The sequence below is a fragment of the Bubalus bubalis genome, chromosome 12 (genome assembly GCF_019923935.1).
Source record: "Bubalus bubalis isolate 160015118507 breed Murrah chromosome 12, NDDB_SH_1, whole genome shotgun sequence".
Taxonomy (NCBI): Eukaryota; Metazoa; Chordata; class Mammalia; order Artiodactyla; family Bovidae; genus Bubalus; species Bubalus bubalis.
The window spans coordinates 87754250-87779478 of NC_059168.1; the positions used below are offsets into that span (position 1 = coordinate 87754250).

Sequence of the window (25229 nt, forward strand, 5' to 3'; positions counted from 1 at the left end):
CTCTTTGTCCCAGAGCCAGCAACAGAAGAGGTGAAGCAATTCCCGCTCTAGCAGCCAGACCGGACTATTTAGAAGAACAGTCAACATCTCTATTTGACGTGTCTCTGGTTAGAGACGTCAACATATTTAAGGAGGGGAACTCTTCTTATAATTATAGACAAGCTGAAATAACCTGAACTATTAGGCAGAACTGAGAAAATAAGTCCTTCTTAGCCTATGTGTTACCCCAAGTAGAAGCAATAGAACAGCTAGTGGTGATGGTGATTATGATGAAAGCTGTGGTGGGTATTTTGACTTACATTTAAGATATTTCATAATCTGGACACAAATGCTATTATGCAAACATGGGGAAGCATGGGAGTTTGTACTCTGTTTTTCTATGCCTAAGCAGCAGAGGGTTTCAGATGGTGTCATTATAGTAAATAAGCACTAAGGGGGTGCTCTTTTAATTGAGATGATTCACTGATGTAACGGTAGAAAAGCCAAATGAATCTATGAGGGAAATATTTCCCCAAGATCCACAGACACAACACAGAAATCATCACAGATCCTTGAGAATCACAGACACTGTTGAGAAAAAAGTTGATTAGAGATGTAGTAACTTACAGGTAGTTATGAAACCAGCGAAGCAACTGGAGGGCAATGCAATTCTCCAATTGATAATAGGAGTTTGGCTTGTATCCCTTAGTCAAACAAAACTAGACTGAATGGCTCAGAGAGACAGAAAAAAATTCTAGAAATTCTTGGGAGTCATAATTTCAGAAGAAGGAGCCATTGAAATTATTTAGTTTTTTAATCTCTTAATGTATAGACAGTGAAACTGAAGAGGTTTGTTTGTTGTTAAAGGTCATTCTTAGAGCCAGAAAACAGCTGCTCCAGGACTTCAATGGCTCCAGGCAAGTCTCCTATCTCTTCTGTTTTCTGTGCTTGTTACCTCTGGTTCAGTTTATTTTTTGATGTCCTAACTGAAGCATGTATGTCTTAAAGGGCAACTTTCTGAATTCCATGTTTTGGTCTCAAGCTAGGGTTAGCTTGTTGTTGTTCAGTCGTTAAGTCTGACTCTTTGTGACCCCATGGACTGTGGCAGTCCAGGCTTCCCTGTCTTTCACTATCTCCTGGAGCTTGCTCAAATTCATGTCCACGGAGTCAGTGATGCCATCCAACCATCTCATCCTCTGTCACCCCCTTCTCCTCCTGACCTCAATCTCTCCCAGCATCAGGGTCTTTTCCAATGAGTCAGTTCTTTGCATCAGATGGCCCAAGTATTGGAGCTTCAGCTTCAGCATCAGTCCTTCCAGTGAATATTCAGGGTTGATTCCCTTTACAATTGGCTGATCTCCATGCTGTTCAAGGGTCTCTCAAGAGTCTTCTCCAGCACCACAGTTCAAAAACATCAATTAACAGTTAGCTTATAAGTGCTTAAAGATGCCAGTTGGTTACCTGGGGCTTTTATTATGTGTATGGTCCAATGCCCTTCATCAGAGTTATCCCAAGATATAAGAGCAGAAAATAGGCAAAATAATTGCATTGCGAACTCAAATTTCATGACACATACCATTTTTATGAAACAAAAACAGCTTGGCAAATTATTCATTTCTTCTGAGTGGTTTATTCAAAGTTAAAAATAAGTTGGGAAGGGAAACCTTCATTTTAGCAATCTTCAATTACCATAGCCAATTTAGTGGGGGAGACCTAGGTAGCCAGGATGAGAACACAGGTAGAGGATCATTTTATTATATATGAACTCTTAATGCTCTCACAATTTGGTCTAAGTAATTCTTGTTAAAATGTGCTTGCTACATTGAAAGCTCTTTCCTGCTAATTATTATTTCTCATACTAATATTACAAATATCTTTAAAAATAATTAACCTATTATTACTTTTACGCTGATACTTCATCGCTGTGCGGGCTTTTCTCTAGTTGTGGCGAGTCAGGGCAACTCTCAGGGATCGAACCTGTGTCTCTTGCATTGGTGGGCATAACAATCCATATTTAAGGCACAGAGATTTAAGACAGATTTCTCAAGTTCATAGCTGTTTGGTGCAAAAATCAGGATAAGATGTTGGGGTTAAAATATACGCACTAACATTATATATACAATAGATAATCAAGAAGGATCTGCTGTTGGAGAAGGAAACGGCAACCCACTCCAGTATTCTTGCCTGGAGAATCCCATGGACAGAGGAGCCTGGCGGGCTACAGTCCACGGGGTCACAAAGAGTCAGACACAGCTGAAGCGACTTAGCACAAGAACCTACTGTATAGCACAGGGAACTATACCTAATATCTTATAATAACCTATAATGGAAGAGAATGAAAAAAAGGAATATATATTTATATATATACATGTATAACTGAGTCATCTTGTTGTACACCTGAAACTGACACAACATTGTAACTCAACTATATTTCAATGAAAAAAAAAATGTCAGGACTAAAGTTCAGGTCTTTTGACTTTCAACCAAGTTTTTTTTTTTCTCCTGGATGCATCTTTTCATTCTAACATTCAAAAAAGGATCTTGTTTTGTATTTTTCTTATGACAATTCACTGTTTTATGAATACATATGTCTGTTTCTTATTTTGATTATAAGCATCATTTACTCTTTATAGCATGTCCCACCCCGCAGTTCACGAGGATAGCAAGCACTCAGTAAATGTGTGTTTTTAAGATCAAGTACGTGACTTTTATAAGATGCATGTTATCTGAGTTAGGACAGTGAGGCATTATATATAATTAATTCAATTCTTTCCCCCATCATCACAGTTTAATAAGAGCTTCAGGTCTAATTAGCAGATACTGGTCAAAAGGCCTGCATCAAATTTATGCTATCATCACTGAGTTATTAGCTTGAAATATGGGCTTCACTTCCTTCATTAGAAACATGAGGATGCAGTACTTTTACTATGAGAAAAATAGTCTCTATTTTCAGAATCACATCACATCTCTTGGATGGTGATGAACATTTTTTAAGTCTTACTATATACCAAGCACAGTCTGAGTTCTTAGGTAAGCTTTTATAACTTTATAATTCAGAGCTGGTGCCATTATTATGCTTTTACATATGAAGAAACTGAACCTTAGGTTAAGTAACTTGCCCAAGGTCTTGCAGCTAACAAAACACAGAGACAGATAAAAATCTAGGTGGGTATGACTCCCAAACCGAAGTTGTTAATACTCTACTCTACTATACCTATACCTTTGACACAATTATAACATGATATTGACACAGCTAAAGTTACCAGTTGGATAATACTTTCCCCACTGCAGTTATTAAGTTAATTGTAGTCACCTCAAATAGTGAACTCTGTTCTGTCATGTCCTACTAAAATAAAAATCCAGTCTAAAGAAACTTCTTTTTGTAGACATTAGTTATTCTAGACCTGAGATTGTATCTTTATCCTACTTTAGATTGTAGTATGTTCCCAACGTCAACTTTTTAAAACAGTATTTCAAGTTTTCCTTCAGTCTGTATGCTTAGCCACCTGTATATTTTTTCTATACTTCCCCAAAGTGGAGGAAGGGAAAAACAGAAAACTTTCTGAGATTAACAGAGGGCTCCAGTTTGTTGGGATAATATGTTTGAATGCACAGCCCGTTGAACAGACTTGGTTTCTAACTGATCACAGCTCCCCACGGAGAAGAAAGGCCCTAGCTTTTTCATTCTTCTCTGAATCTCTTGTTCAGTTTGGTTGTTAGGATTAAGTTAAGCAAAAGAAGGTTAGGCAGGAAGTGATTGAATCAATTAGTTCAACCGCCTCCTTTTCAGAGAGACCACTAAGTTCCAGGAGAGTTGATGATTTACTGAAGCCCGTGTAAATCTGTGCTGTCTCACCGTCCCAAGAGTCTACAATAGCTATCAAGAAAATGGCATGCTTGATAGCAGGTGAGAATTTCTGGGCTGGGTTTAAGAGCGAAGAAGAAGAGGGTGTAGTAATTAAGAAAAACTCCCAAGGCCCATTTCTTGGATCCCAGTCCAGCCTTGGCTATTTATTCACAGTGCTGTCTTGGGCAAGTTATTTCTCTGTGGCTCCATTTCTTTAGTTGAGAGTGTTAACTAAACTAACTAAACTAAACTACCGTTTAGTTAACAGTACCACCCTCACGTGGTTGGTGTGGGGATTAAGTGAGCTAGACCTTTAAAACAGCGATGAAAGCATTATGAAAGCGTGCGGCTGAAGTCTCATGAACCATTGTTTCTATCAAAAATTTCAGACGCTTAGATCTTCCAGTTTTGAGCTCTCCCATGCTCTATCCTGGCATTCCTCAGCGTTTGAAACCTTGTAAACAAAGTCGACACCTGCATTTTCGAAGAACTCAAATGGTTCACATTTATGACACACTGAACAGATATACATTACACACACACCAGCACACATCGAACGCTGGTAACAGCACAATAGAAAAGAGTCCAGGGGAGCAGGCGCTTCAGGGGTTATTAAGAAATGCTGAGAAAGAGCGTTCCATCTGAGCAAGGCGGTCCTGGGATGCGGATGCTGGCAGTTAAGGACACACACAGGCCGCCGGCACGGGTGAGAACTGCGTCCCTCCCTGGGGCTGGGCGCCATCGCGGCGTCGAAGGGGACCAGTCTCACCCCTCCAGGCCCAGGTGGGCTGCAGGGTGACCGAAACGCACACTCAACCGGAAACTAGCCCCAAGTTTGTTTGTTTGTTTGTTTTTTCCCCCACAGCAATCCTGTGATGCTGGCGATGGACAGGGAGGCCTGGCGTGCTGCAGTCCATGGGGTCGCAGAGAGTTGGACACGACTGAACAGCAATCCTGAAGACAAAGGCACTTCTTATCTAGGTCACCTTTTTGGGGGGTCTGTGGCCCTCCTCCTCCTCCCAGCCCCCTGCCCCCCGCCTCGGCTTTGTCCCCAACTTCCCCCAGCACTGACTCGACGGCGCCCCGCATGTCGGCTCGCCTTTGTCCGGCGGCCGCCCGGCTCCCCTTTGTTGTCCACCGCTGCTCCTGGAGAGGGGTGGGCTGGCCGCCGCGCTTGAGGAGGAGGAAGGAGGGATAAGCGGTGGGGGGGAGGGGGGGGCGGGGAGAGGAGGTGGAGAAGCCCCCACTAGAGGCTGGAGGCCTGCCGCGAGCCGTCGGCCAGCCGCACCCGGACAGCCCCTGGTCCTCCCTCCGCCGGACTCTGGGGCCCCGGGGGGCCCGGGATGGGGGCGGAGCACTGCGTGGTCGCCGGCCCCTGATTGGCTGCGGGTGTCGAGGAGCCGCGCCGCGATTGGGCCGCGGGGCTGTCTGGCGCGAGGGCGCGAGAGGTGGGGAGGGGGCGGCTGGAAGCTGCTGGAAGTCAGGGGGCGGGACGCGCGCGGGCGGCCCGGGGGGCGCGGGGGGGGGGGGGGGACGACGCGAGGGCGCGGCCGCAGGCAGGCGGGCGGGGGCGCCGAAGGAGGGCCGAGCGGGTGGCCGCCCCCCGGCCCCGCCCCGGCCCCGCCCCGCGCGCTCCGACCGCGGGCGACCAGCGGGGCGGGCTGGCGAGCCGGCTGTATCCCCATCCTCTCGGGCGCGCACGAGCGGCTCGGGCGGAGCGGCAGGCCGGCCATGGCCACCACCAGCACCGCCAGCACCACCAGCACCACGGGCTCCACCCTGCTGCAGCCCCTCAGCAACGCCGTGCGGCTGCCCATCGACCAGGTCGGTATCCGAGGCGGCCCCGCTGGTCCCGCGCCGCCCCCTCCGCGCGGGACCATGGGCGCAGGGCGCGGGGGCTGGGGCGCGAGCCCCACCGAAGGGAGGAGCGGATCTGCTTGTTATTGTCCTCGCGTAGCCAGGCACCGACTGCCCCCCCCTCCCCCGCCCAGCTGCCCCCCCTGCCCCCACCTCTCCGGGGCAGCCCGGGGGTGGGGGGCGCCCGCAGGGCCCCCGACGTGCGCGCGTGCATGGTTGGCCCTCGCTCTCCGCCTGGGCAGCGCCCGACCCCGGCGGGCAGTCGGCGATCGAAGCCCTGGGCGGCTTTCAGTGCGTGGTGGGCACGAGTGTAGACAGTGCGTGGAAAGGCTGGGCTTTGCGGGAGCCTGGGGTGTCTGTGCCCTGCGCGCGTGGCACCCGACGCTCCGCCGTGGGGGGGGGGGGGGCGGTGGAAAAAGGATGGATGTGCCTAGGTGGAGGGCGCAACTGGACGCGCCGTGGTGTGGCCTGGAGGAGGCCAGCTCCGGGGTCGGCCACTGGCCCTTGGGGACAATTGGCGTTGAAGTGCGGCTTATTCGAGAAGGAGGCAACCGTTTGGCTGGGGGGCGGGAAGGCAGAGGTTCTGCAGAAAAGTCGAAGTGAGTTTAATGACCAGGGTTTCCAGCGGAGAAAGTGGCAACGTTGTAGACGGGAGACACCCTCCCCCGCTCCCAAAAAGCATTTGACACAATATAGGGGAAGATTTGACATTTCAGTCCTCACTTGGGAGTTTGTAAGGAAGGCCTAAAGGGTTATTGAGAAAGAAACAGTCTTGCGATGGGAAAAGGAGCGCCATTTTTTAATTCAGAAAAGAAAGTTTGGGAGTTGTCAAGAGTAATATTTAGAGCAGTCGGGGGCTCAGAGACCATTGCTTTAGCCCCAGGCTAGAGGTAGTTCGCTGAAAATTTTGCTTCAGATTATTTCAAGTGGATTTGATCTAGAAGTGTTTGCACTTTACAGGGGATCCTGGGTCACTGTCCTTCTCTTGAACGTGTCGCTGTCATTGATGTCATCAGGGATTTCATTTCTAATACAGGATTCCTCTGTGTCCAGACTCCGTTTCATAGCAGCAGGAGGGGACATTATCCCGTGCTTGACGTTGTGACACTTGGTACTTCGTGCTTCAGTGTTGGAAAAGTAAATAGAGTATGTCCAATGAGTATAGAAAAATTCTGTCTCTGTTCAGATCTGAATTCCTTACTTATATTTCAATCATAGCTGTTGGTTCTCCTCCATCCATGGGATTTTCCAGGCATGAGTACTGGAGTGGGGTGCCGTCGCCATCTCCGCCTTAGTAAATACTATCCCCCATACATCTTTTTTAAAAATTAAAAAAAAAATTTTATTTTATATTGGAGCATAGTTGACTTACAATGTTGTGTTAATATCAAGTATACAGCAAAATGATTTGGTTATACATATGCATATATCTATTTTTTTTCAGATTCTTTTCTCATGTAGGTTATTACAGACTGTGGAGTAGAGCTCCCTGTGCTGTACAGTAGGTTCTTGTTGATTATGTTTTATATATAATAGTGTTTATAAGTTTCTCCCAAACTCCTAACCCCGTACATCTTAAATGAAAGTTAGAATGTGAATCTTGCTAATAGATTCAGGTGCTAATAGTGAAATTCATCGCATGTTGTAAGACAGTAGTCTTTTCTGTTTATTAATAAACTGATCAGAACTCAGGGTTTTTTGTCTTCTCAGTCCTGTGGAGAATTCTCACTTTCCTGAAGTGGAGCACAGTGTATGCCTTTTAGTGTATTACAACCCCCTTGGCTTAAGTAGGTTGCAGCTAGGGTATCAGCAAATGCAGGGTAGGTATCTGGTTTTTTTTAAACATGTTTTGCCATTGAAAGCAAGAGAGATAGGCCTATAGCTTTTCACTTGATTTATGGAACAGGATTGTGCTCTTTTTCCTCCCTCTTTCTCTCTGTTTCTCTCTCTCCCTATCCATGACATATTTTCTCTGCTGTGTTAACTAAAAGTAGTTTATATAATGCTTGTAACTTTAAAAGTGATTTGATGTAATGAAATCATTTAAAAAAATCTCAGCAATCAAGAGCAAGTTCATTTCGGTCCTGACATAAAGCAGGAGAATCAAGGGATGGTGACAGGACTTAAAATTTTGACTTTCCTCCTTTATTACCCACAGGTATTTTTTCTTTTTTTGTTGATTTATTTTTGGCTGCACTGGGTCTTCATTGCTGTGCATGGGCCTTCTCTAGTTGCAGCAGTCCAGGCCGCTCTTCCCCGTGGTGCGCCAGCTTCTCACGCCATGGCCTCTCGTTGCAGCACTCGGGGTCAGTAGTTGTGGCTCACGGGCTTAGTTGCTCCGCTGCACGTGGAATCTTCCTTCAGATGGAATCGAACCCACATCCCTCTGCATTGGCTGATGGATTCTTAGCCACTGCGCCACCAGCGAAGTCCTCCACAGCTTTTGATTTTGTAATTTGAAAACCTTCATTCTCTTGAGACTACTTTGAATTTGCATAGCCAGTTGTATTTTGGGTTGTTTTTCCTCTTAGCAAGTCTTAATATTGGTTTAATACAAGGCTTAACTTTTTATGGTGATAATACAGTGTTTTTCTGAAGCACTGAAGAATTGACTTTTTTTTTTTTGCTGATAAAGCACTTGGAATAACTAAAAACTCTTTTAGTAAGACTGGATAAGTAGTCATTGAGCCACTATTTTGAAGTTGAGCAAAACAGAAATTAAATTTGGTAACATGTAAATAATCGGGTCCCAGTTGAGAGAAAGCCTAAGAATTAGTTGTAATCAAATAGTGTGATTCAACTGGAGAAAGACAAATCAGGAAATGAAAAGTGTAAAACTATAACTTGTTAGTATGTTAATTTGGTATGTGCTAATTAACAGTGTTTTGGAAAATTAGGAAATTATAAAAGCAGTTATCTGATATCAGAGGACGAGAAGGACCTTAGAGCCAGAAAATAGCTTTTTTTGATAGAGTGAGTATGAAATTTCGGAAATGATAGAGATTATGTATGGGATATAAGAATGCACGTTGTAGGATCATGTAGGCGAGAAAGGAGGAAATATGTTGCACTGAGGCCAGGCGAAGAAAAGGAGCAACCTACTTAAGCCAAGGGGGTTGTACACACTAAAAGGCATACACTGTGCTCCACTTCAGGAAAGTGAGAATTCTCCACAGGACTGAGAAGACAAAAAACCTGAGTTCTGATCAGTTTATTAATAAACAGAAAAGACTACTGTCTTACAACATGCGATGAATTTCACTATTAGCACCTGAATCTATTAGCAAGATTCACATTCTAACTTTCATTTAAGATGTACGGGGTTAGGAGTTTGGGAGAAACTTATAAACACTATTATATATAAAACATAATCAACAAGAACCTACTGTACAGCACAGGGAGCTCTACTCCACAGTCTGTAATAACCTACATGAGAAAAGAATCTGAAAAAAAATAGATATATGCATATGTATAACCAAATCATTTTGCTGTATACTTGATATTAACACAACATTGTAAGTCAACTATGCTCCAATATAAAATAAAATTTTTTTTTAATTTTTAAAAAAGATGTATGGGGGATAGTATTTACTAAGACGGAGAAGGCGACAGCACCCCACTCCAGTACTCATGCCTGGAAAATCCCATGGATGGAGGAGAACCAACAGCTATGATTGAAATATAAGTAAGGAATTCAGATCTGAACAGAGACAGAATTTTTCTATACTCATTGGACATACTCTATTTACTTTTCCAACACTGAAGCACGAAGTACCAAGTGTCACAACGTCAAGCACGGGATAATGTCCCCTCCTGCTGCTATGAAACGGAGTCTGGACACAGAGGAATCCTGTATTAGAAATGAAATCCCTGATGACATCAATGACAGCGACACGTTCAAGAGAAGGACAGTGACCCAGGATCCCCTGTAAAGTGCAAACACTTCTAGATCAAATCCACTTGAAATAATCTGAAGCAAAATTTGGGGCAGCTGGAGGAGGAAATGGTAACCCACTCCAGTATTCTTGCCTGGAAAAATCCCATGGACAGAGGAACCTGGAGGGCTACAGTCACTTGGGTCACCAAAGAGGTGGACACGACTTAGGGATTAAACAACAATATATGTACATATGGTATTAAGCATTTGAGTAAAAGGTCTGTTTTAATTTATTTTTTTAACATGTGGCAAGTTGTTTGGTAGATCATTGTTTTAGATCCAGGTTGCCACTGTATTTTTGGAGGACAAGGTGGAGAGGAAGACCTTTCCTAATGCTGAAGTACTGGTGGACATGGTTGGGGTGGGGAAAACCCCGTGTGGGCAGAAGAGAGAATCCTTGTATCCTTTTTTGGGGTCATTTTGTTGATTGACGGTTTCTATGTCTTCTCCCCAACTCAGTGCCATGTAAACAACCCACGAAGTGAAATACTATCTTAGGGAAAAGAGTAGTTTAAAACATTAACTGCTTTAATTCTCCTACAATTGTGTACTGTGATGAACCGTGTTCTATAGGTGAAGAAGCAGATGACATTCTCAGTTTTGAGCTTTTTTAAGATTATGACTTTTAGGAAAAGAAGGTGATTGGCAACAAAACAAGCAAATCAAAGGTCTGTTTTATTTTAAAATTGCCATTTGACTGCTTTAGTTTTGGACACAAATATTTAACTCATTTGTCCCTCCTGTCTACCTTTACACTCGTAATGAGCCTCAGCCTTCATCTTGAGAACCCTTCCGTATTGAGGCAGTCTGCTGTGGAAGATTCCTTTTCATCAGGAAGGCATATGGGCCTGAGAATCTTGACTCTGTATTTTGGGCCTTGCCAGTTAACTAATTTTGAATACGTCACTTTACATAAATGGGTTTCCCTCTGTGTAAAATGTGTGTTGCACTTGGTTTTAAAATTCCATGATTCTGTGTTTGTTTCATCCAGCTGCCCCAAATTCTTTTTGGACTGAGTTGAAGGAAATATAAATATGAACTCGGGGAGGAAAATGGACTAATAAATTTTGATGTTTTCAGCAGTAAGTTTAAACTGCCCGTCTGGTTAGTCCCAGGGCAAATGCAAAGGACCGGGTGCCCTAAGTTGTAGTCTGTGTTGGTTTCCGTGTCAGTTTCCCTTCCCTGATAGAAAGTAGTAGTGCCGTGGCAGAGTAGAAATGGCGTGGTTGGTTTGGAACAAGATTCTGCCAGCCTTGTGCTTGTTGGTAAATTACTGTATATTTCCTGAAGACCCAGTTTCTTCATCTATAAAATAAAGATAATAAATAGTAGCTATTTGTATGCCGAGGTGTGGAAGCAACCTAGATGTCCATCGACAAATGGGTGAAGAAGTTGTGGTACATATACCTAATGAAATGTTACTCATCTACAAGAAGGAATGAATTTGAGTCAGTTCTAGTGAGGTGGATGAACCTAGAGCTTGTTATACAGAGTGAAGGAAGTCAGAATGTGAAAAACAAATACTGTATATTAACACGTGTATAGGGACTCTAGAAAGATGGTACTGATGAAGCTATTTGCAGGGCAGGAGTAGAGATGCAGACATGGAGAGCAGACTTGTGGATCCAATGGGGGAAGCAGAGGGTGGGTTGAATTGAGAGTAATATTGACATATATTTACTGCCGTGTGTAACATCGCTAGCTAGTGAGAAGGTGTATAACACAGGGAGCTCAGCCCAGTGCTTTGTGATCACCTAGAAGGGTGGGATGGGTGGGGTGGCAGGGAAGTTTAAGAGGGAGGGGATATATGTGTACTTATGACTGATTCATAAGAAACCCATGGTTTCTGTATGGTAGAAACCCAACACAAAATTGTAAAGCAATTATCCTCCAATTAAAAATAAATAAAAAATAAATAGTAGCTATTTGTAGATGATTGTGATGGTTAAAATACATGACCTATGTAAAATACCTGGCTCCTTTACAAAGTATGCAGTATTTGGGATGTGTCTTCTATTTTTCTTTTGGGGAGCTGACATCTGTTCATATATATTCCATTTTAAGTCTCTAGGACTTCCTTTTTAGGAAGGGAAATTTCAGGCTCAGGTTCAGTCCTATCCCCCACACGGTGATTAAATTGGGATTAAAATCTCATTTTGAATTTGGAGTCAAAAGTGGTTTTTCTGCTTCCTCACTGTTCAAGAGTTCTTTGTCCTCTGGTTTGAAAATGCCTAAGTAGGCTCAGATAACCTTAGTCTCTGTTTACTGTGGCCCATCAGAGCTGACTTTCCAGGGAAATAAAACAGCTCACATACAGCTTTTGCCTGCAGTCAGTTTAGCAGGTGGGATTCTGAGATGATAGAACTTGGCAAGATTTCCTTCAAATAAAACAAGCTGCAAACAGGGGCCCCTGGAAGAGTGATCATGTAATGGTTTTATGAATGACCTGGGTCCTGCTTTGGTAAATATGTAGGGTGCGGAACAGGGCAGGGACAGCTGAAGTGTGAAAAGGTAGAACTGGGCTTCAGGGGATTTGAACAGGTGGCATGTGCCCCCTCCTTTGCTAATCAGAATCCTCGCTGTTGTTTCAAGCCCGCATCCAGTGCACTTTGCCCATGAATCTTCTCCCGAGTCCCATCTGATGTGACTGCTGTCGTGTTTGAACCACAGAGGCATTTTGGATCTGGCGCTGTTCTGGCATTTATGTTCTGCTTAATGTTGTATGTATCCGTTAGGGTTCTGGTAGGAGACAGGCTGAACTAGGTAACCACGGAGACTCCAAGAACCATTTACTAAGAGGTGGGCAGGTTTGGGGAAATCAGCAAGGACTGGATAGTCTTCCAGGGCCAACTCCTCTGGGCCTGGGGAGTGAGAGGAGGGAAAGGGAGAGTCCTCGGGAATGAGACCCACCCCCCCCAGGGGTGGAGGAGCAGCTGTGGCCGCCCCCCCCTCCGTGAGGACCCAGCCAGCCTGCGGTGGGCTTGAGGGAGAGGGGAGGGGGGATGAATACCCCAGTCCCTCCATCCTCTCTTTCCTGCTGGTGCCTCGGTCAGAGGGCAGGTTGATGCTTCTGCAGGGGGTGTGGGGGCACAGAGTGCAGTGGAGAGTGGATCCGGAGGGCACTGAAGTCCTGTGCAGGACACTACCATCACTGATGCGCCCTCCACCGTGTCACCCATCTCTCCACATGAGGAATACACATAAAAACCCTTTTGTCGGCCCTTAATGTGCGTCCTCATCCTGTCTCTTTCTTCGCAGTCGCATGTTTTGAAAGAACAGTTGGATCGTGCCTCTTCCATTTTTCTCATTTCTGTTCACTTCCAGCCGTCATAGTCAGGCTTCTGCCGCCACTGCTATTAGCCACACCCAGTGGCAGGCTTTGCGCCTTGTAAAACTGATGGGTTACGTGCTTACAACTCTGCCCAGTTTCCAGGCTGCCCTTTGCAATGCCGTTCTCTCTTTTCTCTTTTCTTTGCTTAGGTTGCACCGGGTCTTAGTTGCAGCACATGAGATCACATGAGATCTCCAATTGTTGCCGCACACATGGGATCTTTCATTGCAACATGTGGGATCTAGTTCCTTGACCAGGGATCAAACCCAGGTCCCCTGCATTGGGAGCTCGGAGTCTTAACCACTGGACCACCAGGGAAGTCCCTGCAGTGCTTTTTAAAATGTGACCACTAAGATCTCCTAAGACCACTTGTGTCAAAAATCATGAGGGATAGTCATTTAAAAATGTGTATTCCCAGAATGAGGGCCAGGGAACCTACGTTTTTAACCAGGCTCCTTCTTAGCCCCTCTCCTACCATCAGAGCTACATGGCTACCTGGCCACATTTTTTAAGGTTCTCCGTTTTATTAAAAGGTAATGTGATACATTTTTTAATTGTTTGCATTTAACCAATTAGCTTGTAGTCTCCAAAATGTAATGCAGTGTAATTGTGCAGTTGACAATATAGTTACAGTTTTGGGGAAAGATAAAATCCATAGTGCACACTGGGCAGTGTGACCCTGAGTTTTCAGCAAATGGTGTACATGTCTCCTTTTAGTCCTGTCATTGTATCTGTAGTGACCGTACGTGTGACCTCATTGGAGAACATGTCAGGAGTCTAACTTTGGAATCCTTCCAGAGTGTGAGGCCTGCTCTGTGAGAGGCCCTGCTCCCTCCACTGTCCCCCCCGCATTCTATGCCCACTCACCTCTGGGAACCCTAGGCCTAAAGGAGAGGCCTAGAGCCTCCCTAAACCAGTGGAGGCCACCTCCCCTTCTGTTATTCAGACTCCACCCTCACTTTGGTCACCTTTCACACACCCCTAGCTGTCTCCCAGCAGGAGCTGGAAGTTGCCAGTACTGCCAAAGGTTGTCAGGCTGGAGGTTAGATCCTGGTCTGCTGCCCACGGTACCTGCATGAACCAGTTACTTAAGTTTCCCACAGTACATCTTCCTATCTTTTAACTCCATGCCTTTGATCAGACTTCTTCTGCCTGAAATGCCCTCTGCACTCCTTTGGGCCAGCAAACCCGTACTTGGCAGTACTCAGCTAAAGCCTGTGCCTCCTTGACGAAGAATTTTAAAGACTGAAAAATCCCATGGACAGAGGAGCCTGGCAGGTGACAGTCCATGGGGTCACAAGAGTTGGACACGACTTAGCGACTAAACCACCACCACCATCCCATCCTTTCCAGTCCCTTGCTGCTCCCTCTGGGCTTCCTGTGTGTCTGACACAGGCGCACACAGTAGGTGAGTGCCTGCTGCTGCCTGAGGCTGTGGGCATCCTGGGTGGAGCCTCATCGAGGAGCTGCTTCTTGAACCTCTGGGGTGTTTCTGCCGTGAGGCCGGCATTGCAGAGGAAGCTCAGAGAGGAGACAGACAAACGGACAGACAGTTGTCCTGTCTTTATCTAGAAGGAACGGAGAGCTGGGCATTGAGTGCCCCGCCCTCTCTCTTGTGGGTGGGGGCCCTGAAAGAGGGCACCTTTCAGATACCACCCCCCCAGCCAGGTCCCCCAGCCAGCCAGCCCAGGAAAGCCCGGCTAGTGGCAGGTGTCACCAGGGGCTCCTCCCCGGGTGGCCTGTGTCCCTGGGGAGAGATGAAGCCAGGGGCCAGCCCAGCTGCCAATCAGATGGACCACACTCTTCCACGAAAGCCCCAGCCTCCTACCAGCTCAGCATCAGACAAAGATGTCACATGCTTTCTGTTTTAATCCATTATCCTGTAGAGGCTTTTTAAATTTTTTGAGGTTTTCTATGCCAAACTGGTTATCTATAGAAGGTCAGAGCTGTAGGTAGTATACACATTTAGATATATTTAAGTTACTCAGTTACATGTTATATTAAAATAAATAGCTCCCTGTTTATACAAACAAAAAATTCTGAATCCTTTCGTTTTCTCTTTGAAGGTAGGTTATAGGTAAAACTACAGTGTATGAAAGACATTTAAGTGATACTTACATTGTTAAAACTGCAGAGAGGCACTGCCTTTTGCAAAACACTAGTTTCAAAACCACTGGTCCTTTGGGTGTGAAATAAATAGTGATTGAATTGAGTGTATCTGATTTAACAATATGAAATTTCAAAGATAAATGTGAAGACTTGCAGTGAAGTACTAGAAATTAATTATATAGAAGGAGACTTGCCTGAGACTAGCATTAAATTTTATAAACCATGGGAGTTTCTGTTTATTGTAAGGTATTGTGACCTAAGGTCATGGATCAGGTGAAGTAGTTAATATCAACGAGAGTTCCAAACTGTGTCCTGGCCAGGCAAGGAACATGAATGGATGTAAATGAAGGTATAAACAGCCTGACTGTCTGGAACACCCATGCCCAGCCCAAAAGGAAAGCCCACACTCACATTCACTGATGGTTACCAGAGCTGGTTTTTCAGGGGAAGCCGGACTTCTGGATTTTTTTGTGTGAAAATTTGTGATTTTAAAAATTTTGCCCAACATTTTCCTAAGTTTTTTTCTTTTTTTTTGAGCCCAAACAATTTAGCTAAGGCCAGATTTTGCTTACTGGCCATTAGGAAGAAGGTAGCCGTTTCTGTTACAGTCGATAGTGGTCATTCCAATCTGAAGGACACTCTTCTTTGGAGACATCAAGGATACTTGACAGACCCCATGATAACCATACCAGGCAGTCAGGGCTGCAGAAAGCTCGGGGACCACGTCATGTGATCCTTGAAGATGTAAGTCTCATGTTTCATCACTTAGTAATTTTGTCCTTTAAACTGGCCAGCAGGATTTCAGATTAAGTTTTGTCTGACTAGTTCTTGTCATTTGGAAAGGGTCACATCTCAGAAATAATCTTGAACACTAATCTCATTAAAGTGGAAAGGTTGGAATTTCCCACAACTACCATTTTATTCTTTTTGCAGATGGAGTATTTCAATTATTAATGGACCTAAGTGGTCAAGGCTGTTTTATGGGGTGTGAAATTAGGAAAAATATGTCTGGCTAGTAGAGAATAAAGTCATACTTGGAACAATCTTGATTGCCAGATAAACCCCTACCAATTTTTAAGTTTTTTGTTTTTTTTTGAGTGTACATTGAATTTTGGTCAGCATCTTTTATCTTGTGATAACTGTTTGGGCTTTGAAGTTTAAGTTTAATCTACAGTGAGTTTCACTGTGAGGTTTAAGTTTAATCTATAGTGAGTTTCCCTGTGAGTGTTAGTGTGCCTTTTCTAATACTGGGATGGACACAGCTGTTCTTGTTAGCTGCTTACCAAGAATAGATGTGACGAAGACTTTTGGTGTCTGTGTAGAGCTGAGAGGGTAGAGATGGAGGGCAGGGTAGGGTGCCCTTGGCTGGTACTTTCGGGGGTGGTTTCGTGTGCTTAGTCTAAGAGTATCATCCTGCTGTGGGATCCCCGTACCTTTCCTGTAGGATGAGACAAATCATATCTTCTCCTTTTGTTCTTGGAAAATATTTTAAAAGCCACACAGTAAAGGAAAATCTTGGTTATATTTGGCATCACAGCTTTGAGCTTCAGCCTTCCATTAGATTTGAATGGAAATTCTGATAAACTAGTCAAAATTGAAGAACAGAGTGTTTGGGGTCTTGTCGAACTGTATGTTTTTTCTTCTTTCCCATGTGGATTGGAAGGATTCATTTCTAAAGAGTTAGGTTTCTTTTTTTTTAAATTTTAGGACATATAAATTAACGGAGAAATAAATATGTTGTTCTGAGAAGGTTTTTGGCATAGGCTCAGTTTTAGCACATGGGACTATAAAATAATTTATAAAGGAACTCTGTTAGGAATGTGGCATTTGGTAGGAAACACGTGTCAATTTAGAAAAAAATCCTGCATGGAATATTAAAGATAGAAGGATGTTAGGATCATTTCAGTGAGGGCAAAATAGACTGAAATAGTGCCAGAAGGCTGGTCTTGGATTGTTTCCCCCCCTTTTTTTGTATTGATTTTACTGAAAGCAGGAACCTCTGGAAAACAGTGAAAATATTAAATTGCTTTTGCCCATTCTGCCCCTAACTCCAGATTTGGTAAATGTACCAAGTATCGGAGTTCTAGCTCTTGTAAAATGAAGGAGTGCTGTCAGTACAGGCCAGCGCCCTGGCCAGGCTGGTAACGTGGGTTTGCAAGGAAGACTAGTCATCTTTCTGTTGGACAGTGAGCAGCGAGCAGCGAGGGAAAGCCTAACGTGCGTTAGTAAACGTTATATACTGGGGGAGATGGTCAGGGTCAAAATCAAGAGCCTTCTCTGAAACAGGGGCCCAAGTCAGCTATGTAGGAGCAGTGTGAAAGACAGACCTTTGATAAGTTGGCACCATTCTGAGAAACTGCGAAGGTATTAGTCTATAGTGAGTGTTGTTGCTTTTAGAAGGTTTTTATACAAGGAAGCTGCTGGGTCGTTGGTATCATTTTAGATGTTAGGGATTACCGTTTTGGCAGTAAAGATGGAAAAGAATGAAGGTAGCACTGTCGATCCAGCACGTGGTGTAGGACAGGGGTTTTCTCAGGCCCTGGGGAGATGCAGAGATAGCGTGAGCCAGTCTGGCTCCTGAGCTTCTAGTCTAGAGGAGGGGAGAGATGGACACACCTGTACGGCGTGTGAGGTGTTTCAGGGGAGAGATGCCGGGCTTTGTTTGGACAAGGCTGCTGCACAGAGTCCCACTGATAAGGGGCTTTAAAGAGAATAGACTATACTTTTCTCACATCAGTTTTGATGTAAATGGTCCAGATTGGTGGATAGATCGCTCCACCTGGTCCTACAGAGAACAGTGTTCTTCCAGCACCTTGTTCTGCTACTTCATCAGCCTGATTGTGGTTGAGGCTGGTTACCTGAGGGCAGAGGTCCTCACACATGAGATTTCATGAGAGTCCCCTGCTGCTGCTGTTTGGGTGCTCAGTCGTGTCCAACTCTTTTGCGACCCCATGGACTGCAGTGCGCCAGGCTCCTCTGTCCGTGGGATTTCCCAGGCAGGAATAGTGGAGTGGGTTGCCATCTCCTTCTCCAGAGAATCCCCTGCAGTGCTGTTTAAAACACAGATTGCCTAAGCTACAACCAGAGTTTTTAATTTAGTTAAGTCTGAGTTTGCAAGTGTGAACGGTTCCCAGGTCATGCTACTGCTGTGGGTCTGGCGACCAGACCTTGAGAACCTGAAGAGGAAAGAGGAAGAAGACAAGGAGGGGGAAAGGAACCTCTCTGGGTCCCAGTTGTGGGCCAGAAGTGGCACATAACGTGTTACTTGGACTGTATTTCCTTTTGCCAGCGCTCTGTCACATGGCCATAGGTCCCAGGAGGGGGCTGGGTGGGGGTCAGGTAGGGAAAGAGAGCAGGGCTGGCTGTACCACCCTGGAACCTTGTGGAGAGAAACATCTGTAACTTGGGATTGGACTGGTTGGGGCGAGGTAACATTTGAGCCAGAATCTTGAAGGATAAATTTTCCTGGCATCCCAGAGCAGAAGTACAACTGGTAGTTAAGCAAACTGTTTGCAGAGGCACACAGGGCAGGCTCACCCCTTGAGTGAGTATGGACGGATGTCCAAGCTCCACTTGAGGCCTTGAGCTACAGCAATGAGAGGGGAGACAGGCAGGGTCTGGTGATGCCGCTGGTTAAAAAGCAAACAGGTTTTATGGGTTAAGAGTCTAGTGGTTAAGGCTGTGGACTCAGGAGTCAGCTCAGGTTCAAGCTGTGGTTCTGTGTGAGTGGTCTGAGCCTTGCTTTATCTACGTTGCAGACCCTCGTGGGTAGTAAGCGCTCTGTAAACGTCAGCAGTTGTGGTCATCGCACCTTTGCTGTGAACTGCTAGTGTGAAATGAAATCTTCCCCCTGAAGTCTCTGGTGAATGGTCATCTGGCTTCTACATGAAGGGTTCTGTGATGGAGAGCTTGCTGTCTACGCTGGGGTAGCCAGGTCCATTTCTGCATAGCTGTCGTGGTTAGAGAGTTTGTCATCTTGGTGCTTACAGACATTCTGGTGTAATCCAGAAGTGGTCTGAATAAGCCCACTTCTTCATGATCACCTTCTGGATTGTGGGAGACACTGCATTCTGTCTTCACATGGTTGGCTGATGAACAGGTGCACGTTAGTAAATCAGGTATCGATACCCCTAAACCTTCTACTGTGGAGTTTGTGGGCTCCTGAGTGAATGTTTCTAGCTCTCCTGCACCTGGAAGTCCATTTTCCAAGGATGACGTCTTTAGAGCATTATAATGTTGGCATCCTTGTTTGAAGACTTGTTGCTTTTTGCCTCTAATAATTTGCAGTTGTGTTTGACTCTGCAATCCCACAGACTGTAGCCTACCAGGCTCTTCTGTCCATGGGATACTCCAGTCAGGAATACTGGAGTGGATTGACGTTCCCTTTTCCCGGGGATCTTCCTGACCCAGGGATCGAACCCTGGTCTCCTGTGTTGCAGGCAGATTCTTTATCATTTGAGCTACAGGGAAGACCTCTATTATTTAAGTATGTACTAAAAATAAAAATAAAGCTACTGACCTGGTAATAAGCATGTTCTTTGAGAAAAGTAATAGCTGAGACACTGTAGAAACCATTAGGCATGCCCCAAATACCACCTCTCTAGATTCAGTGGACTCGTTGTACTCATGGCTGATTGTTTTCAGCCATGAGAAAAAGAACATAGCTGAAGAGCGTGGACGAAATATCGGAAATGTATTATCTAAGGTTGCTTCTAAATAAGTGTCCGTCAAATCACAATCTATGTCTGATGGTTGAGTGTTAAAATCAATAGAGAGTCAAAGCTGAAGTATCCAGACAGATCTCAGAGATTTCTTTGTCTTCAGCTCCTGTAATCACAACATGCCCTGTAATCATTTCTGCAAACATGTCTGTGGACTCAAAACAATAGGAAGTCTCTTAGAGCATTCTTACGAAGACCATTGGTCTTAGGTTTGATCAGTGAGAATGAAATATGTTTTGGGAACCCCACTTCACTTTAACACTTTTGTTTTGTCCGTATTTCTTACATATTTTTATTGTGTATGTATGATTCATTATGGATATTATGGTGTGTGAGTTTAGAGTTCTTTCTCCTTGTGAAATTGAGATGACAGAACTAATTATTCTGCTTTTAATTCATTAGTGTAGAGTTCCCAAATATAGCTTTTTCATTAAAAAGGTCATTTTTTCATGACTTAAAAGGAACTAAATAAGTAAAAATCCTATATGGTTCTTAAAGGTTTTTTTTTTATTTTATGATAGTACACTAAACAATTTTACAAGTAATAGAATTATAAAATAATATAATCTCTTCCTGACTTTTAAAAAATTTATAAAATTTTCCTCAGTGGATATAATGTTCTTAAAGTTGTCATATAAATGAACCTTTCTTAACACTCACGTTAACTCATTTGCTTTCCTGTTAATAGTTTTTATGCTCATCAATTATAATAGCATTTTACTGTCATAATAACAATCAACTATTTATATATTAACGGACAGAATATTAATATAAAAGTAACATAAGATAATTTCAAGTGAAATGTAGAATGCTTATCTATATATATGTATATTTGAAAGTTAATTTTCATTTATAAACAATAAATATGAATGACATGCACTGTTTATATTATTGGTGTTATTTTGCTGACCAGAAATGACAATAGGTTAAAGACCTAAATGTAAGACTGGAAACCATAAAACTTCTAGAAATAAGCATAGGTAGACCACTCTTTGACATAAATTGTCAGTCTATTTTTGGATCTGTCTCTGAAGGTAAAGAAAATTGCAAAAATAAACAAATGAGACCTAATTAAATTTAAAAGCTTTTGCACAGCAAAGGAAACTACTGACAAAATGAAAAGATAACCTACTGAGTGGGGGAAAATACTTGCAAATGACATGACCGACAAGGGATGAATATCCAGAATATATAGACAGCTCATACAACTCAATATTTTAAAAAACCAAACAACCCAATTAAAAAATGAGCTGAAGACCTGAATAGACGTTTTCCCAAAGATAACATGGAGATGGCTAACAGGCACATGAAAAGATGTTCAACATTGCTAATCATCAGAGAAATGCAAGTCAAAACCACAGTGTTATCACTTCACACCTGTCAGAGAGGCCACCATCAAAAAGACCACAAATAGCAAATGTTGGTGAGGCTGTGGAGAAAAGGGAACCTTCCTGCACTGTTGGTGGCAATGTACATTGGTGCACCCCCTGTGGGAAACAACATGTGGTTCCTCAAAAACTGAAAATATAGCTACCGTATGATCCAGCAGTTTTACTCCTGGGTGGGTGTCTGAAGAAAGTAAAAACACTAATTTGGAAAGATACACGAACCCTAGCATTCATAGGAGCATCATCTACAATAACAAAGATATGGAAGCAGCCTCAGCGTCCATCAACACATGAATGGATAAAGAAGAAGATACATGTATGTGTGTGTGTAGTGTACACGTATATACATATATACACAGGTACACATACGCTTGCATATATATAATGGAATGTTAATCATAAAGAAAAATGAAATTCTGCCATTTGCCACAACATGTCAAACAGACAAAGACAAATGCTGTATGTTTTCACTTATATGTGGAATCTGAAAAATAAAAGCAATGAATATAACAAAACAGAAATAAATTTACAGATCTAGAAAACAAACTAGTGGGTACCAGTTTGGAGAGAGAAGCAGGGAGGAGCAAGATAGGGATAGAGGATGAAGAGATACAAACTGCTAGGTATAAAATGAGTAATCTACAAGGGTATATTATACAGCATAGGGAATATAGTCACTATATTATAACTTTAAATTGAGTACAGTCTATAAAAATATTGAATCACTGTATCATACACCTGAACATAATATAATGTTGTACATCAACTGTACTTCAATTTAAAAAAAAGAAATGGTAGATGGGTTTATCTCACATGATAACATTGAGATAAGTGACAAATGCCAGGATGCTGGAAGTGACCAGGAAAAGGCATTAGGCCTTCTTGTCCTTTCACAGGCCATGATGCAAAGCAAAGCAAAATAGAGGATTTGAGCTGAGTGTCAGAGTGAAACCAAACTTTAGTTCATCTATAACGAAAATTGAAAAGTGGGTGAAGTGGGTGAAATTAGTTTCCTTTTGTCTGTTTTTTGCTCATTGGAAACTGATTCTTCTCTATTTATAACAAGTGGATGTGTTTGGTATTTGGGCATCTCCAGTTTCGTGTGTTTCAACTAATGTATCATGTACCTGAGTAGGGAACTGAATATAGTTTGTATGTTTTCTGTCTGATTTTAAAAGTAATATATTCATTTGTAAAATGTAGAAAGGTATAAGATGAAAATTTAAAAATCACTCGTTGCTCTTCAACTTTGGCAACCACTTTTTTTTAGTGTATGTATTAAAAAAAATTGGTTGCATACCAAATACAAGATTTTTGTAAACTTTTGTTTTTGCTTAACACTTTGATAGTCACTTCCAATTTTATTAAATTGATTTTCAAAACCAATGTAATGTTCCATAATTTGGCTATATCATATGTAATTATTCTTCTGTTATGTACAATTTTTTGCTACCATGATTTTGCGACAGACTTCTTTATATACACATGTGGTGTATATTTGCTGTTAATTTCCTTAGGAAAAGAAGCTTCTTCAGTCTGAAGCAGCATGCAGAATCACTGGTTTTGAAACAATTATTAGAACTTTTGCTTTTGCTCATATTATAGTTTCATGGTTCACATACTGTTGAAGCCTGGCTTGGAGAATTTGCTAGCATGTGAGATGAGTGCAATTATGAGATAGTTTGAACATTCTTTGGGATTGAAATGAAAACACCTTTTCTAGTCCTGTGGCCACTGCTGAGTTTTGCAGATTTGCTGGCATATTGAGTGCAGCACTTTCACAGTATCATCTTTCAGGGTTTGAAATAGCTCAACTGGCATTCCATCACCTCCACTAACTTTGTTCATAATGAGGCTTCCTAAGGCCCACTTGACTTCTCATTCCAGGATGTCTGGCTCTAGGTCAGTGATCACACCATCGTGGTTATCTGGGTCATGAAGATCTTTTTTGTATAGTTATTCTGTGTTTTCTTGCCACCTCTTCTTAATATCTTCTGCTTCTGTTAGGGCCATACCATTTCTGTCCTTTATTGAGCACATCTTGGCATGAAATGTTCCCTTGATATCTCTGATTTTCTTGAAGAGATCTCTAGTCTTTCCCATTCTATTGTTTTCCTCTATTTCTTTGCATTGATCACTGAGGAAGGCTTTCTTATATCTCCTTGCTATTCTTTGGAACTCTGCATTCAAATGGGTATATTTTTTCTTTTCTCCTTTGCCTTTCACTTCTCTTCTTTTCATAGCTATTTATAAGGCCTCGTCAGACAACCATTTTACCTTCTTGCATTTCTTTTTCTTGGGAATGGTCTTGATCACTGCCTTCTGTGGTCAATGTCACTAACCGCTATCCATAGTTCTTCAGGTACTCTGTCTATCAGATCGAATCCCTTGAATCGATTTCTCACTTCCACTGTATAATTGTAAGAGATTTGATTTAGGTCACACCTGAATGGTCTAGTGGTTTTCCCTACTTTCTTCAATTTAAGTCTGAATTTGGCAATAAGGAGTTCATGATCTGAGCCACAGTCAGCTCCTGGTCTTGTTTTTGCTGACTGTGTAGAGCTTCTCCATCTTTGGCTGCAAAGAATATAATCAGTATGATTTCAATATTGGCCATCTCGTGATGTCCGTGTGTAGAGTCTTCTCTTGTGTTGTTCAAAGAGGGTGTTTGCTATGACCAGTGCATTCTTTTGGCAAAACTCTTGTTAGCCTTTTCCTTGCTTCATTTTGTACTCCAAGGGCAAATTTGCCTGTTACTCCAGGTATCTCATGACTTCCTACTTTTACATTCCATTTCCCTGTGATGAAAAGGACATATTTTTTGGGGCGTTCGTTCTTGTAGGTCTTCGTAGAACTGTTCAGCTTCAGCTTCTTTGGCATTACTGGTTCAGGCATAGACTTGGATTATTGTGATATTGAATGGTTTGCCTTGGAAACGAACCGAAATCATTGTCATTTTTGAGATTGCACCCAAATACTGCATGATATGAACTTCCAGATGTTCAAGCTGGATTTAGAAAAGGCAGAGGAACCAGAGATCAAATTGCCAACATCCGTTGGATCATCGAAAAAGCAAGAGAGTTCCAGAAAAACATCTACTTCTGCTTTATTGACTATGCCAAAGTCATATATGGATGTGAAAGCTGGACTACAAAGAAAGCTGAGGACTGAAGAATTGATGCGTTTGAATTGTGATGTTGGAGAAAACTCTTGAGAGTCCCTTGGATTGCAAGGAGATCCAACCAGTCCATACTAAAGGAAATCAGTCCTCAATATTCATTGGAAGGACTGATGCTGAAGCTGAAACTCCAATACTTTAGCACCTGATGCGAAGAACTGACTCATTTGAAAAGACCTTGATGCTGGGAAAGATTGAAGTTGGGAGAAGGGGACAACAGTGGTTGAGATGGTTGGATGGCATCACTGACTCAGTGGACATGTGTCTGAGTAAACTCCGGGAGTTGGTGATGGACAGGGAGGCCTATGGTGCTGCAGTTCATGGGGTTGCAAAGAGTCGGACATGACTGAGCAACTGAACTGAACTGAAGCCTTTGACTGTATGGATCACAACAAACTGTGGAAAATTCTTCAAGAGATGGGAATACCAGACCACCTGACCTGCCTCCTGAGAAATCTGTATGCAGGTCAAGAAGAAACAGAACTAGACATAGAACAATGGACTGGTTCCAAATTGGGAAAGGAGTATGTCAAGGCTGTATATTGTCACCCTGCTTATTAAACTTATATGCATGGTACATCATGCAAAATGCCGGGCTGGATGAAGCACAAGCTGGAATTAAGATTGCCGGGAGAAATATCAATAACCTCAGATACGCAGATGACACCCTTATGGCAGAAAGTGGAGAGAAACTAAAGAGCCTCTTGAAAGTGAAAGAGGAGAGTGAAAAAGTTGGCTTAAAACTCAACATTCAGAAAACTAAGGTTATGGCATCCAGTCCCATCACTTCCAGTCCCATGGCAAATAGATAGGGAAACAATGGAAACAGTGAGAGACTTTGTTTTGGGGGTCTCCAAATCACTGCGGATGGTGACTGCAGGC

At 43.1% G+C, this 25229-nt stretch overlaps 2 protein-coding genes and 1 pseudogene across 4 annotated transcripts in view; 1 reads left to right on the forward strand and 2 right to left on the reverse strand.

Moving 5' to 3' along the window:
• Positions 1-4568, reverse strand: part of LOC102401053 — a 44839-nt pseudogene extending 40271 nt beyond the window's left edge.
• Positions 4306-5559, reverse strand: LOC112578122 (formin-like protein 20). The gene is made up of 3 exons (XM_045162422.1): positions 5553-5559; positions 4899-5499; positions 4306-4780 (listed from the first exon to the last, which is right to left on the reverse strand). The coding sequence occupies exons 1-3, from the start codon at positions 5557-5559 to the stop codon at positions 4639-4641; spliced, it is 750 nt and encodes a 249-aa protein (XP_045018357.1). The 3' UTR covers positions 4306-4638.
• MBOAT2 (membrane bound O-acyltransferase domain containing 2) overlaps positions 4692-25229 on the forward strand; it is a 109473-nt gene continuing 88935 nt past the window's right edge. Inside the window, exon 1 of one of the 3 annotated variants that reach the window (XM_025261583.3) lies at positions 4692-4807. Coding sequence is in view for 2 of the 3 variants with exons in the window: in XM_006073815.4 (XP_006073877.3) it covers positions 5558-5650 (93 nt within the window). In the remaining variant the exon portion in view is untranslated. Of the gene's footprint in view, positions 4808-5420; positions 5651-25229 lie in introns of those variants that run through there. The other 2 variants (XM_006073815.4, XM_025261582.3) reach the window with 2 other exon arrangements.

Coding starts and splice junctions, on each gene's coding strand:
- LOC112578122 (XM_045162422.1), bottom strand. Junction 4,781..4,898: donor GACATGCGGGGCGCCGTCGA/GTCAGTGCTGGG, acceptor CTTTGTCTTCAG/GATTGCTGTTCAGTCGTGTC.